Source organism: Podarcis raffonei, chromosome 2 (assembly GCF_027172205.1).
Source record: "Podarcis raffonei isolate rPodRaf1 chromosome 2, rPodRaf1.pri, whole genome shotgun sequence".
NCBI lineage: Eukaryota > Metazoa > Chordata > Lepidosauria > Squamata > Lacertidae > Podarcis > Podarcis raffonei.
Genome location: NC_070603.1, coordinates 62,212,327 through 62,229,959, shown reverse-complemented (window position 1 = coordinate 62,229,959; position 17,633 = coordinate 62,212,327). Strand labels below are relative to the sequence as shown.

At 41.4% G+C, this 17,633-nt stretch overlaps 1 protein-coding gene across 1 annotated transcript in view; it reads left to right on the top strand.

Moving 5' to 3' along the window:
* ADAMTS2 (ADAM metallopeptidase with thrombospondin type 1 motif 2) overlaps positions 1-17,633 on the top strand; it is a 220,160-nt gene that overhangs the window by 135,489 nt on the left and 67,038 nt on the right. Inside the window, exons 4-5 of the mRNA XM_053376966.1 lie at positions 5,866-6,065; positions 14,935-15,018. Of these exons, the coding sequence (XP_053232941.1) occupies positions 5,866-6,065; positions 14,935-15,018 (284 nt within the window). The remainder of the gene's footprint in view (positions 1-5,865; positions 6,066-14,934; positions 15,019-17,633) is intronic.

Below are 17,633 nucleotides of genomic sequence, written 5' to 3'. Positions count from 1 at the left end.
CCATCTTAACTCTTTGCAAAATATGACATTTTAATAACAATTTTGTTTAAATGCAACCATTCCCCTTAGTTGATTTTTTAGCTAACTAGGGACAATAAAGTGAGGTGCACATGGTGGATAAAGTATACCTGGGAACCGCAAACGAAGTGTGGCTCCCTGACATGTGTCCCCACATATTTTCAATTTTTTGGAGATACGTATTTACCCCCTGCACTTTGAGATCTAGTGCTACAAACATACTTGTGGTGAGCTAAGCATCAGTAATAAGTTCAATTTTTTCCCAGCCTGTTTTGGAGTGCAGGAGGAATGAAAGGAGAGGCAAAATTCACTTGCCCCTCTTGTATTTCTCCAGCTGCCTTTGCGGAGCTGGTGTTGGCAGCAGAGCTGATCTTGACCACATCGCGCAGCTCTTGGCAGCTACTAGGTGACAGCCACCATTTTGCCCATAGTGCCCCTGTGAATGACACTACGGGAGGCCATTTCGTTGCTCACAGGGGCAACAGAGAGGAACAAAATGGTGGCTACTGAGAGCGGCTCAGTGTGGCCAGAGTTAAGTTCATTCCTCACTTCTGAAATTTCCTCTGAGAAATCACTGAAGCCCCACACATTTTGGTCCCCACAAATGGGGCAGCAAAAAGTGGGGGCTTTCTGTTTAGCCCTGTGGGTGTCAACAGTTATAGCATAATGTATGAATGAAATTTAAAGAATGAGTAATGTTAATAATTAGTCATGGTTCTATCATACATTTCAAATTACTTTTAAATGAAATTTTGTATCTATAGGCATAATATTGGTGAACAGTTTCATCTTCTAACACTTCACCAAACCTTTCCTCTTCAAGGTATTATTAATCTTTTGAAATACAAATGAAACATAAATAGTGGTTGAGTAACTTCCATGTCTCAAGTACAAGTTAACCTAAATACATAAATAAATCTAATAGTATAAACAATTTGTATTCAAAAGCAGTTGTTGTCCCCCAAAAAGCTATGTTTAATAAGCTTTCTTGTAGCATTTCCCCCCATAAAGTAGATTTTTTCCTGTTATTTTTTTTATTGAAGGATTTTTAAAATTGCTTACTTGTTTTACAAGTAATGAATTGTAGTTTCCCTTTTTTCTGAAAAATGAATGCTTCACAGATAAAAGGCTTAATGTATCACATTAGCCTGTTGTAATTCAAGTCTTGTTCTGAGCCTTGGCATTTCATTCTCCTTAAATTGCAAATGAGATTGTTAGGGATGTCACTCAGAATGCCAAAGGGTCACCTATCACCATCATTAAATGTGCTAATTCCCTGTAATTTAATAATGTTTTTTGGAGAATGGACTGAGCATTCAAGTGTCTCATTGGCAGAGGTTAATGAAAATAGTCCTGAACATGTTCACCTTATGAAAACGATACAAAAACTGGATTCGCAAAAAAAAAAACCCTTTTGGATAATAAGATGAGAATGGCAATAAATTCATAGTTTGTGTAGAATCTGATGGAGGATGTGGGAAATCCCACTTTTATGCAATTTTCACTTAATTATATGTTTCTACTTCCATGATGAGTAATTCTCCACTGCGCAAAGTAGCTAATTATTTCAAATACTACTGTGATTCCAGGTAAAATTAAGTATTAATTTTATGGAAGGATGAGAGTATAAAGCAAATTCCATATGCATTCCTTTTTTAATTGTTATGTTTCGATTATAATGAAACCCGTTTTGACTTTAAATAAGGGTGGGACTTCAGAAAACTGCATTCCCACTTATCCTTTTTGCAGCCACCACATGCTCGTGTGATCCTTGGTGCCATTCATGCACTTTGCTGCTGGTGTACACTATTTTTCTTTAATGCAAGTTCATTCTTGAGCTCAAAAGATTCCAGAGTAATGGCGGGAAGCATTCTTACATCCTCTACAGATCTTCCCCTGCTACTGCAGGGAAACTCTGCATTCTGGTCCTGCTGCTCTTGCCAGCGGCCAATGAGTATGCACCATAGAACATGGCCAAAGTTCTCTCATGGCAACAATGTTAGCAGCCAAACTACATCTCAGGGACATTTCTCCAGTATTATCGACCTTTTCTCATTAAAGAACTATAACATTCACTAAACCACAATGTGAAACACCATTATCGTAGGTTGCTGGCCTGATGAAATTTTGTTTTTTCATGTTGTGATTTTTTTTTTAAAATACAGTTAATAAAAGGGAGATAAAAGGAACCAGGTGTTGTTTGTGGGTTAAACCTACAGACACAATTCATTTTGGAATTGTGGATCAGTTGTGGACCTACATTGGCTCCCAGTATGTTTCCGAGCACAATTCAAAGTGTTGGTGCTGACCTTTAAAGCCCTAAATGGCCTCAGTCCAGTATATCTGAAGGAGCGTCTCCACTCCCATCGTTCAGCCCGGACACTGAGGTCCAGCTCCGAGGGCCTTCTGGCGGTTCCCTCGCTGCGAGAAGCCAAGTTACAGGGAACCAGGCAGAGGGCCTTCTCGGTAGTGGCGCCCGCCCTGTGGAACGCCCTCCCACCGGTTGTCAAAGAGAAAAATAACTACCAAACTTTTAGAAGACATCTAAAGGCAGCCTTGTTTAGGGAAGCTTTTAATGTTTAATAGGTTATTGTATTTTAGTGTTTTGTTGGAAGCCACCCAGAGTGGCTGGGGGGACCCAGCCAGATGGGTGGGGTATAAATTATTATTATTATTATTATTTAACACAGGCTGCTGCTTTATACCAGGATGCAGAGCGATCTGCTGTGCTGGAGGGGTTTTGCGTGGAGCAGAACTGCCCACTGCTGGGTGAGCACCCCAGTACACATGCACAAAAAGCAGGTGGAAACTTCCACCCATGGCATCCCTGCTGGTGACTGCCTGCAAAAACCTCTGAAATTTGAGGGTGGGCAGGTTGAGCCATCACAGGATCCTGAGCTGTCCCTGCTGCCATCCCATGACAGCAACTCTTTGCTATGACAGCCTGGGAGCTAATGCAACAAACAGATGTTTTCCCTGTAGCACCATCACCCTGGTAGTGCTGGCTGCATTGCTCTGCCAAGTCCCACAGCCAGGATTGCAGTCTTAGGCCACTGTCCATCCATCCCAATATTTTTTAGACGTTATCTGACTGGCAACATCTCTCCAAGGTCCCAGGTAGAGGTAATTCACATCCATAGAAACTGGAATGTTGTGCAGGAAAAGCAGTATTATGTGCGTCATTACCACCCAAACACATCTTTTCAGTCATTCTTTTAACCTTATTTTCTGAATCAGGCCTGAATATGGTAGCATTTTGTCCCGACATGATTACAGTAAGTCCACAATTTACATGGGGGTTACTTTCTGGGGATCTCGCCTAAAGTCAAAATTGGGTATTCAGGAAAAAAGGCTTTGGCAGTCCCACCCACCATTGCACCCAATGTGTTTTGACTATACAATTTTGACTTCAGGTGAGATCCCCAGAAAGTAACCCCCACATAGAATGCCCACCCACTTTTTAGTTTTATTTTATTTTAGGGAGACGTGCATAAAGCTGAATGTTCACAAGTTAAATGTGCGTAAGTTGTCGGCTTACTGTATGTATGTATGTATGTATGTATGTATGTATAATGTTTAGCCCAGTAGGCTTTCACCTCACAGCACCTCACTTGCAGCTCAGTTCGGCTTCCGGGATTTGTCCAATTTCCTTATGCATGATATGCAGCATAAGGTTCCAAGTGCAACCTGTACTGTGAAAAGAGGATTTATGAATTATGAAGAGGCTTACTTGGCTTAGAGGGAAATGCAGCTAGCAAGATAAAAGACAAGTAGAGGACATTTAGATACAAAATAAGGAAAAGGTGAGGAGGAATGACGGAGCAAAATTATAATTAGCAGGGAAGAGAGTGGAATTAGACATGTGCAGACAATGACTAGCAGGCTAGTGGTTATTGCTGTGTAGCTGGGCGGGGCGGGGAATGAAATCTGCAGTTGGGCTGTATTAAAGGGGGAATGCAAATGATGGGTTTTGACCATGGCTTCCCACCAAGCAGCAGGGAAGCCATTTTAAGCAGAGAACCAAACAGGAATTGAGAACCTTTCCCCTGCCCCTTTCCGCCCACCCAAACCCATCCCAAGTGGGTTCATCTCTGACCTTGGAGCCTGCAGCTGAGTTTTAAGAATCATGCACCTACAGATCGGGCGTCACAATCCTTTAGAAAACTTTGTTCTTTTAGGATGTGCTGTGTGTTCATTTTATCTACAAAATAAATAAACAAACCCCGATGTCATTAGTCTTAAGTCATTCCTCAACAAATGGACGAGCAAAACTTCTGTGGGACATGAGTTTTGCCCTCTGCCCAATGCCTCTTTCCACAAGTCCCTCTATTCTCAAAAAACACTCATCCTTTCACATGTTTTCAGGGGAAGGTTATTTAAAATAGAGTTTTACTGCTGAAGACAGTGTGGGCAAGCTGTTGGGTATATCTAATGTAGATTTTAGATATTGGCCACTACATAGCAGCAAAGGAATCCTCAGGACCAGTAATCAGAACTTCCTTCATATATTTTATCTTGCAGTCAAAGGATTAAAAAATTGCATAGATTAATTTATTAATAGTTTTCATGTTACTAATTGTAGAGTTCATCTTTTTATGGCTTTTGCAAAAAAAAGATAAAATGATTTTAAAATCGCATAATAGAATGAATACAAATCAAGTTTATAAGCATTTGTAACAATCATTTAGCAAGGTATCTGCATAAAATCATTTGCTTCTGTTAGACAAAATATAAAATCTCATTTTAACGAACTTTGGAATTGAAGCCCTCATCTTATCAGTTATTATCTTGGTTATTTGAATGTTTATATTTCATGCTTACATGATCAAAAGAATTATTCGACTTACATATTTAGAGTCTTACTCTTTAGTGCTTCTTTCCTTCCAATTCTTGATTTGGCTGGGATAACTTTTACGGCTGTGCGGGCACCACCTGTTTCTAATCATTCATATCTCCAGAACATCAATATTCACATCACTAGAATATCAAGAGGTAGAGGAAAGTATAAGCAAAAATGTGTGATCACCTTTGCTTATTTTCATATTGATATTGTAGTTATGTGAATTATCCCACAAAATCCCTATAATGCCGATTGCATTTTCTTAGTCATGCCATTCATCTCCTCCCTCCCTGTATTCCTCACATCTGTCGATAAGCTGATTTTAGAACAACACAGAGATGGCACTGCATTTGTTAGTATAATGGCTCATATATATTTCCAATTCTTAGTATTCCTCAAGTCTCACTGATACAATAGTCTGTCTGGGTCTGGGTCTATGTGTACATACACAGGGCAGTATCCATTAAAGTTGCCCCTTTCATGAAAGGGTGTCAGGCATCCTTCATCTATTCTGGCTTTTTATTTATTTCTTTAAATATCTGTAGCCTGCAAATTTGACCCCACACCATACTTCTAATCCATAAACGTTTTGGATGCCTCTGTTTACCAGATTTGAGATCTTACATCAAATTCTCTTCTTACCTTAGCTGCATAAATCCACGTTTATCCAATGGAACTTTAACAAAATTGTCCCAAACTTACACGGTGTGATTGCACCTTGCATGCAATTAACTTGCGTGATTTCAACCGTACGTGACTGAAATTCTGCAAATTAATTGCGGGCAAGATGGAGACCTTAAAAACTCTCTGCCTTGCTTGGAAAGTGAGGATGCTCACACGGGGACAGTTCCAAGGGTGCCACCTCAAGAAAGTAACCCCCATTCAAGATGCAATCGTACTGTAAGAGAGGAACTATAATAGGAATTTCTCGTCTTTATGATTAAAAATAATAATTGAGAAATAAAATGTGGCACTTTTTAAAATTAACAGCTTTTCGTTTCTTCCAGCGGCTGATCTAAGCAATCTAGACAGCATGGTGAACCTCTTGCAAGATGAAATTAGCACCTCCAGGAGGAGGAGGAGATACCCAAGGCATGCAACGGATGACGATTACAACATTGAAGTGCTTCTAGGTGTTGATGACTCTGTTGTACAATTCCATGGGAAAGAACACGTTCAGAAGTATCTTCTGACGCTGATGAACATAGTGAGTAATTTACTAATGTTTAAGAACAGGTCTTGCATGTAGCTGTTGCTGTCTCTTATCAAAATAAATACTTCAAGCTAAGGAGCCCTTATTCCTAGGAAGGGACGTGGATTCACTGGAAAAATTCAATCAAGGACTGCAGTGGATGGTGGGTGGAGCCAGAGGAAAAAGTGGACAGGATGTGCAGCCACATCACCTTCCTCTCACTCCCCCCCCCCTCTATCTGGCAACCAAACTCTGTGGTGTATGAGAAACTGGGGCCAGATGAAACAGGCTGAGGGCCCCTGATTTCCCACCCCTGCCTTAAGTGTTCAGTGTAGCAGTGTAGGTCTAGCTATTCACTATTTTTACGAGAATTTCTCTCATGCAAAAATTTGTACCAAATAATTTTGACTAGTTTAACAGTGTTGCCAAATAGTAGTTGTTAGGAATGGAAATGGTATTTGACATTTGACTGCTACATTTTGTATGTGTCTGTACTGTAATTTATTCAGGCTGCAACCCTATTATGCGCTTACATAGGAGAAATTTTCACGGGACTCAGTTACTTCTGAGCAAACATGCATACAGATAGGTTGCTAGTGTGTTTGCACTTCTTAGGATATAGCTTGGTAATTAGCTGTGGAAATTATCTTGTAAGAGTGCAGGCATTTTAAGCCGATTGCCCCTTGACATTCTTCTTTGCTCACAGAGCTCTCATGTCACCATTTACTTCAATGGAACAAGCTGCTTTGCTTGCATAGAGAAGTGTGAGATCGGAAGGACACCTGTACCTTAGGCCAGGAAAATTGGTTCAGGCCAGTTTGTATCAGAATTTGATCCCACACAGTCTACCCCAACCAAATTAGAACTTGTTTGCCATTGACGGTGGCTCAGTTAGCTAGAGTGTGGTGCTGATTATGCCAAGATCATGGGTTTGATCCCCATATGGGCCAGCTGCATATTCCTGCATTGTGAGGGGGGGTGCTGGACTAGATGACCCTCGAGGTCTCTTCCAACTCTACAATTCTCTGATTCCATTCCACAAGCAATCTCATTCATGCTACATTATTATTATTAAAACGAAGCAGGTAGTTGACGGAAACCTATTTAGCTGATGTGGCTACAACATTGACTCTATTGAGACTGAATGGGACTATGTATATGAGAGAATGACTCTGCGTGTCTACACAGCAGGGATGGAACATAAAACAAGATCAGAAGGCAAAGAGAGAAACCACAGGAGGGAAATAGGAGCAATGAGGTTATGGAGAGGCGCATCTGTAACTCTTTATGGGTTGCCACCTGCTCCATCATTTATTTCGTAAAATTGTTTTTTTTCCCATCAGTTAACAATAGAACCACTATCTTTCATTCTCAAATAAAGAACTGAGTATTGCCTGTTCACGCTCTGAATTTAATTCCCCCCCCCTACCCCACTGTGTAGAAAATACACCACTGTGTATTGCTTTGCCTGGATTAATCTGTCAAAGCTCCAGTTGCTGTGGTCAATTCCCTATTGTTCTGACTGCAATAAGACAGCCTTAAGCCAGTTTCTCACTCCGTACATGAGAAACATTCCTCCTCAATTTGCTATCAAGGTACGGTGGGTACTGATCTATCTAATCCGTTGACTGACAAATCCTGGAGTCAGAATGACAGACAGAGGCAACATATTTTGCACCTTTATAATTTGCCTTTGTATTTGACTGCAGTTGATTTGATTTGATGTTTGTATTCTATTTTTCCAATGACAAATGCTGAGCTCAAAGCAACTCACAATAACAGCAGCTTTAAAAATTAAGAAATGTTACAATTGCTATAATGATGTCAAAAACACAGGAGCATATAAAGAAAAAAAAATGCAACCCCAAATTCATCAAACAGTTCATATAAGCTCATAGTGATGCAAAAACTCTGAAATGGCTGCTGAGCACCAGCCCTGTACCAGCTGAAATACACTCTTTGGGAAGAGTGCAGCTGCAGGACATTCCCAGACAACAAGAGCTTTCGCCGCCTTTAGTCTTGACTTCAAAATGCTGGGATGAAATTTAGGGAGGCATCTTTGATAATGTCCTTGGAAATACCTGAATTCATTGCTTAGAAATGGAGAGAGCTGGTAAGGCAGTAAAGGTCAGCATATTCATACATGTGACCTGGTGGACATAATGCAAACATATCCCAATAATTCAAGGTTAAAAAGTCAATATCAGTCAATTATGTAGGGAGGGATTTATTTTTGTCTGTGGCTTAAAATAAAGTGTGCAGATGAAACAGATGGTTTTCTACATTTTCAAGTCAAAGGAAAGCAGAGCAACCTAGCAGTTATGTGGCAAACACACAAAAACAGATTTTGAAATGGAACCTTTTTTATTTTTCATGTCACTTAAATCTATTTTAAGAGATATAGTGATTGTAAGGAAATTATAGGATTTGTAGCTCTGAAATATATTTATTCCGCTTGTCACTGAGCTTTCCAGCATAATCCATTGAGGAAAATGTAGAGGAAATGTTAAGAAACTGTATATATTGAGATATGGTAGAGAGGGTCTGAGACCCACCTGCCCCAGTGACAATGGCTCCCAAGCTTGACCTCATCAACAGGCCAATATCATTGCCCCAAAGTGCCTCGTGGGCTCTCAACCCTGTTCAGCCCAAGTGGAGATATCAGAGAGGTGACGGGACCAGATAGGGCTGCCCTTTTAAGGATTTCCATTTCCTAGTAGGAGGTGAGACCTAAATGGAGTAGGCTGGCTGAGTTACAGTATATTTATTATAAAAAACACAATTCTTTAGGTACTAATTGTCTTTTTTATAATATTTTATTATTATTTTTCCAGTAATTATTCAATATTACTACAGTTTTGCTAATTATATATATTTCAATTAATACCAAAATAATTCCAGTTATTTCCAAATTTACGCAATTTAATCAAAGTGGTTTCCTGCGCCCCTTGATCACTGTTTTTTCTCCAGTTCTTCTATTGCTGGGTTCATATATTTTATTAACATCTAATTATATTTCAATTGGTATATTAATCATTAAGATAACAGCTGCATTTTTAGTGATTACTATTTGTGTTAAAACCATATCTAACTTTCCATAAGATTTCAAACAAGGTGCTCTAATTATTTTCCTTTTCTCTGTGTGTGTCAGTCTGAAAATGTCCAATTATAAAGACCTTGGCCGTTGTCTGCTGTCCAGTTCTTGAAATTCCTCCGATTGCCATTGTCTCTCAGCATAGCTGGGGTGGGGCTACGATCCTGAAGAATTCTCCGAATACCTCATTAGCTCCCTCCTACTGTGCTCTCATCGTGATTGGTGTTTCCGGACAACAACACACTCCACTCTTTCTCACTACTCAGTCAACATCTAGAAATGTCCATAGCCCGAGAAAGAGGGATCCACCTTCCGCCACAGGGGATCTTGGAGTACTTTCATTTTAATGAATCACCATCAAAGTCTCCATGCCTCCCTCATCCACGGCTCCAAATTCTTTTCATCTTTACGACTGCATTTTGGCCAAAGTCCACTTATGTTGTATCTCTTCTATGATGTTTTTAAGGGGGCTAGAGATGGTATCTGCTCTAATTTTCCAAGATAATCCATTCAAGCATTAGAGCTCTCCCCCCATTTCTTTAAACCAAAATGTTCTTTTAATCACAAGTTTTATTCCATACTGCAATCCAACCTCATTTGTATCTTTAAAATTTTCGTCTGGAGAGAGTTACCAAATCATTAATAAAGAAACTCAAAGTAAACAGGAAAATGGAGGTTCCCCTCTCCGCCATCCACCGCCCCCACTGAATATAATCTTTATCTCAGTTCCAAACCTCAAATCAGTGCAGGTGGGTAATTCCACAGTTCTGATGACATCTTCTCTCGAAGCATGCCTGACTTTAAAGCCAATTAAAAATCCAATTAACAGGAGAACCTCTGCTTCTTAATGGCAGTGTAGGAGGGTTTTTACCAGGCAAAGTGCTTTTACGCTCAGCGCCTCCCTGCCCCCTGCGTTCTATGCCGGAGCGAGAGCCAGGTACCAAGACGGACTGCGAGTGAAGCCCGTTCTTCCCTTCCCTGTGAGGTTTTTCCAAGAATGATTTACCCTCTGTCATTCTTGTTTTTCTCTGCCTTCGATCCACACAATGTTGTGGCGGCTGCCTCCATTAAGGCAGATAGGAACCGGAAACCAGTACCTAACCAATTGTCAGAACAAGTCTCCTCCCTCGGATCTGTCCAGGATTCTGAATGGCCTGCCTCTGACCACTCTTGCCATCTTTCTTCTTGAGTTCAAAGTGGCTACTCACTTCCATGCTGCCAGTGCTGTGCATCAGCTATGGCTGGATGAACGCTGTGTTTCATGAGTATTCAAAGGGATCGTTTGGATCCCAACTTGAAACTTCAGCTTGCTTACCTTTGAAATGATCCAAACATTCATTGTTATATGACAAGGAGGGCACATGCTCATTAGACTTCATGGCACCTCAGGCACTGTAGTGCACCTCTGGAAGCTCTGCTCCCCTCCCACCCTTGGCAAAATCTCTGTCAGCGAGGACTGGGCCGCCCAGTGCCATGGTGAAGAGCGCCATTTTGTCTCACTGTAATAGTGTCCCTTAGTCAGGAGTTGGGAAAGCAGAAAAGAGTGTACTTGGGAACAAAATTGGGTGGAACAGTCCCTGTTCCTTGACACTGATCAACTGCCTGTGCCTGAGTTCTTGTTTCTTGAGCATATTAGAAGGCTGGGGGGAAATGTTAGGAACTGGATGTCACAGAGGTCCACAAATTCACTTTTCACACTTGCCATGATGAGGATCTCTTTCCTCACCCCTCAACAGCTTTGGTGAGGTCCCCTTCTCCTGAGCTTGGGGCTAGAGAGTGGGGTAGCATCTCTGACTTTGCGTAGCCCATGAACGTGCTCCAAGTGCTCAGTGTGATGTCAAGGTCCTCTCACATCTCGCAGAGAGCAGAGTCACACCTGCATACCATGAAGGGTCATGCCATGAAGGCCATCAACAACTTGAGGACCCTCTGGATTTGGATATGGAGATGAGAAGCTAATAAATATATCATGAAACAGAGTTCCTTGCTGGCAATTTTCCAGTTCAGGTTTTGCCTTTGATATGTCAGTGTGAGCTACTAGGTGTGAGAGCGATGCTTTCTCTGGATGATTTAAATGCAGCAGGTTGAAAGAGAACAGTAGGTCCCAGGTGGTACAAAGGGCAGAAATGTCACTTTTCCCTGCCTAACTGACAATTTCAAGAAAACTCATAAAGTAAATCTAAGCTCAGCTGTGGAAAAGAATCTTATGAGTGCTACACTTGAATGGTTTTTGTTTTTTTGTAAGCAGAATCATGGTTGCAAGATGGCAAGCTGCCTTATACTGAGTCAGACCGCTGGTCCATGTAGCTCAGTATTTTCTACACTGACTGGCAGCATCTCTCCAGGGTTTCAGGCAAGGGACATTTCCTGTCCTCCCTGGAGATGTCTGGAATTGAACATAAGACCTTCTGTATGCAGAGCCAATGATCTTCCACTGTACTGTGGTCCCAGTTGTGAAAGTGGCTTGAATTCTGATAGCGTAGGCTTAGGGGGTGGTGTTCTCCTGTCTCTTTTAAAATCCTAAAGCACCTTAGAGAAGAAGCCCAGTTCATGCATTCAGTAGGCAATAGCCTGGTAGGGGAAGGAGCTACACCTGCCCTGCCCTCTACCACCCAAGCAGTCTCCAGTGTGAACAGGACCTTCCACAGGACCACACCATCAGGCAGAGGCTCATGCTGCAATTAGTCCAGCAGATTCTAAGGTGGAAGGAGCCAACATGGTGCCCTGCCCTGATGAACTCCAACACTGTGTCTTCCATTGCCATGGCTGCTGGAAGCTGGAGTTCAACAACATCTGGATGGTGCCCCCTCTGCAGCCTTCACTGCTGTGGGCTAAAAGCCTGATCCTTTCCCCTGCTTCAACTCGTGTGACAGGAGCAGAGACTTGTGCCACAGCTGCTGGAGTAGCAGCTATTGAAGGGCCTTCCAATTCTGCCCTGTCACCCCTGTAAGTAACCAAAGCTGCAGCCTTTGCAAAAGTGTCCGGAGTCATGCAGTTCGGCTTCACCTCCCTAAGCGCTCTCCCTCTTATTTGCTTATTCATCTTTTTCGAACATGCATCCCATGATGGTGCCTTCATAGCTACCGCAATGCACTACTTCAATTCCCCAGATGATGAGATGCTATTTGTAATGTTTAGCATTGCCTGCATCTGCACGTGTCACCCATGCTTGTTATCTTGGGCTGTGCATTGGAGGTGGGCTGTTTTAAATAGCTCTTATGGGCAATTGTCCGGACACAGGTATATGCGCCAGTTTCCTAGCTGGAAAATGAGCACCCCTCCCCTTTTTAGAAGCTCTGCAGTTATGTGGAGAAAACAACCTGCAGCAGGCTTAAAAGCTCTTCATCAAAAAAGTTAAAGTTGGCTAATGTTCTTACCCAATTTCGGTCTCTATATGTCAGCAGTAGTGCCAGCCTCTGCCACTGTCTCACACCCCCCCACACCTCAGCTGTGCAACATTAGACCCTAAAATGTTTATAGTGCTTTCCCTCATCCCAATTATCCCATTCCACAACCCCCCCAGCATACTCCTTTGGCTGCGTGAAACCCATAAAATTTATTTTTACTTGTTAATTTGTATTCCGCCTTTTCTCCAAGGAGGTCAAGACAGTATAAAATGGATTCTTCTCTCTTTATCTTCACAGGTTAGGCTGAGAGATAGCAACTGGCCAGGGTCACCCAATGAGCTTCTTGAGCAAGAGGGGATTTGAACCCGGGTCTCCTCAGCCCTAGTCTGACATTCGAACCACTAGTGTGGAGGAATAACAAGGCAGTAGAAGACAGAATTTAGATAACTGATGAATTTTGGGTCTCCTCCCCGGTTTGTCCCCAATTTATATTCACAATGTAAGAAGTTACTGCACAGATTATTGGGTCATTGTGCTGTAAACACATGACGTGATCGTGAGACTGCAGTGTTAATGTAAGGCTGGTGAAAACTGTTTATGCACTTAGTGCAGGTTTTCAGAACATTTTTATACTGTAGCTTGTAGGCAAAAGTTGAGAAGGCCAAAAGCTCGAGGGAGGAACTCAACAAAATATAAACCAGTCATGAAGCCAGCAGAAAGTTTGTGACCTTTCTAAAGCCAACATTACTGTCAAAGAGGAGACAAAGATCCCTCCGATGTTAAAAAGCTTGCTTTGCCAGGACATCTGTTTTGTGGAATTTCTAAAAACTTTGTTCAGAAGCAGATAACTTAGATTTTGGAACATTGGCTATAAATTTGGAACATTTACTATACAGTCATAGAAATTTAAGGTAATCCAGCCTCTTGATACTTTATGAGCAGATTTGTATATGCAATGCCAGACTGTTTCTGTTGTACAGAGTACAATTGCTATCCAGTTTCTACCCTCTGCCTTTCCTCAAGCTGCCAATGAAAGTGGAACATAATAAGCTCTCTTAGAGTCAGTCACTCTGTCCATCTAGCCTAGTGTTCTGTACTCTGGCTGGCATCAGCTCCTTCACAGCAGTTGCCATCTGGTCGTTTGTTCTACCACTGAGCTATGGTGCCATCCTATCTGGTTGGCCCTTGCGTGTGTAACCAATGGGCACATGCCATGACTCTTCCACTTTGGCTGGTCCCATCTTGGCCCCCTTCATTTTTTTCCCTAGCCTGTCACTCTAAGCTGCTGGGTCTGATCACAATTTAAATTTCCCACAATGCCCCAGCCTTTCATAGCTGCTCAGTGTGCTGTCATAGCTACCAGGTAGGCTCTTCAGCACACACTGGTAGAGAAGGAGGCCCACCAGATAACACTATGCTCCACCCTTATCCCCAAATACCATGAGCAGGGCAGTATGCACCAGCCTTAAATCAGCTTATATCTAAGTATTCTGCCCTTTACTTGCTTGTGGATCCTGCCCTTCCTCCAAGAACCCCAAATAGTTATCTCATTTAAATCATGTGTGGAAGGTTAACCTGGGAGGGGGCAGCTGCCCACGGTCGCCCAGTAAGTTTCATGGCTGTTATTCAAACCCTGGTCTCTCCAGCCCAGCACACACTTTCAGGAATGCACATTTGTTTGTGATCCAGTGCCCAGTTCAAAATTCACTGAGCTGCCATTTTTGTCTGCAACAAAAGATTCTAGTCCTTTGCTGATGTGGATTGCTGCAATGCACGAATGCGGGTCGCCTTCTTCCTGCAACCTTCTCTGCACATTATTCTTACTACTCTGATTGGGTTTGCAGACTCTAATAAAGTGTTTCATTTTTTGACGTTTGTTTCCATAGGCCCATCTGTTGTTGTCGTGTATGCGCAGACTTTAGCTTGGGAAGGATATCTCTTAGTGTTCTGCTATGGCTAATAGAAGGCATAATCCTGTTTACCAGGCACAGCAGAATGCCTTCCTTCCAACAAATCGACTTCCTTTGGTGTCATTTCTGCAGCTTGGTACACTTCAATTGCTCTGGCCAAAGCGAGAGCTTGAAATTCTACCACTTGGGCTCTCCGTTTGCAATCTTATACCCCACCCCCGCCCAGGATAATTTGATCCCTTAGTCAGCAGGCCTTCCAAAGTTGCATATCTGAAATCATATTTTTTTTAAAGCCTAAAAGGATTCTTTCTTGAAAGAAAGAAAAATGCGTCTCTTAAAAACCTCCCCCCCCCCGGCATGCAGTGTTTCTTAAGTTTGTCAACCACAATATCATGTTTAGCCAATGGTGAGGGATGGTGCGAGTTGTAATCCAACAACATCTGGAGACCCAAGGTTGAAGGATGCTGTTTTAGGCTATTTCAGTCCTATTATTATCATGGAATCATTATTAATGCCCTTATGTCCTCTTGCAGGTTAATGAAATCTATCACGATGAGTCCTTAGGTGCCCAAATTAATGTTGTCCTGGTGAGAATGATCATGCTGAGCCATGAGAAAGTAAGTATAATTTAAATGATCAGTTCAAATGTCCTACAGTATTTTATCTTTTTAAACCATGTCTTGCAATTCTCTTGTGGCCTATACTGCTTGTTTTTGTGAATGAGTTTAGTAGCAAAGTAATCATATTTAATCAAACACAAGAAGGAATCTTGAGGCACTGCAAAGAATGAGAGAGAAAAGAGTGCAGCACTCATTTCGGAGGGATGCTACCTTACCAGGGGGACTCAGCAAATTGCATTCGTATGCCCCTCAGAGAGATTTCCACTGAAACTTGTTGGGCAATTAATTTTTTTATTAAAGTTCTAGTAGCACTTTGGGGGGGGGCACGAGGCAATATTTAGTCTTTATTGTGGAAGAAGATTTTGTTGACTTTCCCCCTTCATTTCTTAAAAATATATATCAAAACTATAGGGGGGGTTGTGCCAGTGGCTTCATATAAAAGGTGAGTTTCAAGGAGGGATTGGAAGGAAGTCAGTCGCTCACAGAGTCAGATATGTAAGGAGGCCTGGAACAATATGGTTGTGACTGATGCTGAAAACAGAGACTTGAGAAAAGCAGCTGCAGGTTTCTGCTGGGACCTGGACTGAGATTAATATCACAGTCTCTGCATTCTGCTGCTGCATTCCTACACTCCTTACTTATTGTCTACATTTGTACATAAGCAGATATTTTAGCAACTCAGCATACATTTCCAGAGTTCTCTCCTCCAAAGGAAGCTGAGCACTGGTTCAGATCTCATGGAGCTGCTGAGGTCTCTCAGCCACATTGTTTAATCGAATTCACCAAGAGAATGCTTATTATCACATAATCCCACCACCTAGTGGAGACTACCTGTACTTTTGTAGAAACGCACTGTGAACTGGGCAAGATTCATGGGCTAAGTACGATACAGCTAGCAGTGGGAGAAGGGAATAAATTCACCCTAAGGATGAGCACCCCTTTACTTCTGCTTTTGCATATGCAAGCAAAACTATAGAACTGTACTCAACTAAGGTCTACCCAGAGTAACCCATTGACATTAATGACCCTAAATTAGCCGAGTCTGTTAACATCATCAGGTCTACTCACTAGGACTGGCATAGGATGCAACCTGTTTCTCAAACTGAACATGCTACAGTATTATAGCATCCCTAATCTTGACCAGCTTGGATCACACAAAGGTTGATCTGAATCTCATTCAGTTCAGGGAAAGGAAAACAAAATATGAGTAAAACAACATTATGTTACCAATGAATTATTACAGATTATCAATAAAAATAAAAATACTAAATAAGCAATCACAATAAACACATCTTTGATCAGCAGCTGTCAAGAATGTATAAAAGGATATGCTACTTTTTTCCATAGTGAGATTTAAGTTTTAAACAAAACCCTTTTTTGAGTTTTTTATTAAGAAGATTGTTTTATTTCATACAATGCACCTTGTGATGTTGAGGATAACTTGAACAGTACTGTATGTTGCATAGCAACTAGTTTCTCAATGGCTTGGAGATTTCTTAACAAACCATTTTCTTCAGTATTTGTTTCTAATATTACCTGGCACAGTAAAACAAATGCGTAAGTAAATTCAAACTCATAGCTCAGAAAAATGTAGTTACTTGAAATTTCATTATTTTAGAAAATTGACCAAACAGGTATAGTTGTTCAAAGATCTCTATTATGGTTTTTTGAAAGTATGTAGTGAATTTAAACTGAAATTGAGGCAATCCTGATTGAATGGTTCTGTTATCCAACACCAGCTAGTACATAGCTGAAGATTACAGATGGCATGATACAATATAGAATATTTAAAAATATTGTTTTTAAGCCAAAGGTGGTGATAATGCATTGTTGCAACAATGTTCCATTCTTCCAAATGCTATATAAATATGATCTTCCTTATTGGTCCACAGCATTTACATAATGCATTAGTTTGAAAACATCCTGAAGTTTCAGTGGTCCCTTTTTTGCCCAGTCTTGAAGGGTTTATAGTATAATTTGTATAAATTTTATACAATACCACAATGAAATGTGGAGGATTTGGATTGTGTGGCAAAATGCACTGGTGGTCATTGGGACAATGTCAAGATGACCTTCCAGGGTTCTAGAATTGGCCACCCTTTCTCTAGCTTAGCCAGATTTGTTTCAGCTTAGAATGGCAGCTTTAGTGATGCCTTCAGGGTTGGAGATCATGGCAAGAGCTTGGTTTCCATATCTGTTTATTCTTGTGATTTTTTGATTTTTTTTAAAACACCTTTGATAATCCATATTGTTCATTGCAAGATGTATGTTACCCGAAACAGAGACCAACCAAATGTTGAGAGACGATTTTCTCCTTTAGACTGTGATGCAGTTCCAAGGAAGGCAGCTGTAAGATTTCATGAAATTATTTTTAATGCAACTTTGATTAGTTGTCTCCCCCGCCCCACAAGTTCACTGCTTCCAGCAAAATGTGTTATGATGGATTTTGGATAGGAACAAAATAGCCAAGCCGGCCAAGCTGGAGTGCAGCATTTTGCTGTGATCCAACGTTAACCCCCCACCCCTAAATCTTCAGGGTTTTTTCATGTAAGAGATTATGGGTGCATTAGGGACAAGTGTGGGTGAGAATGAGGAATGTCAAGAGGCAGACA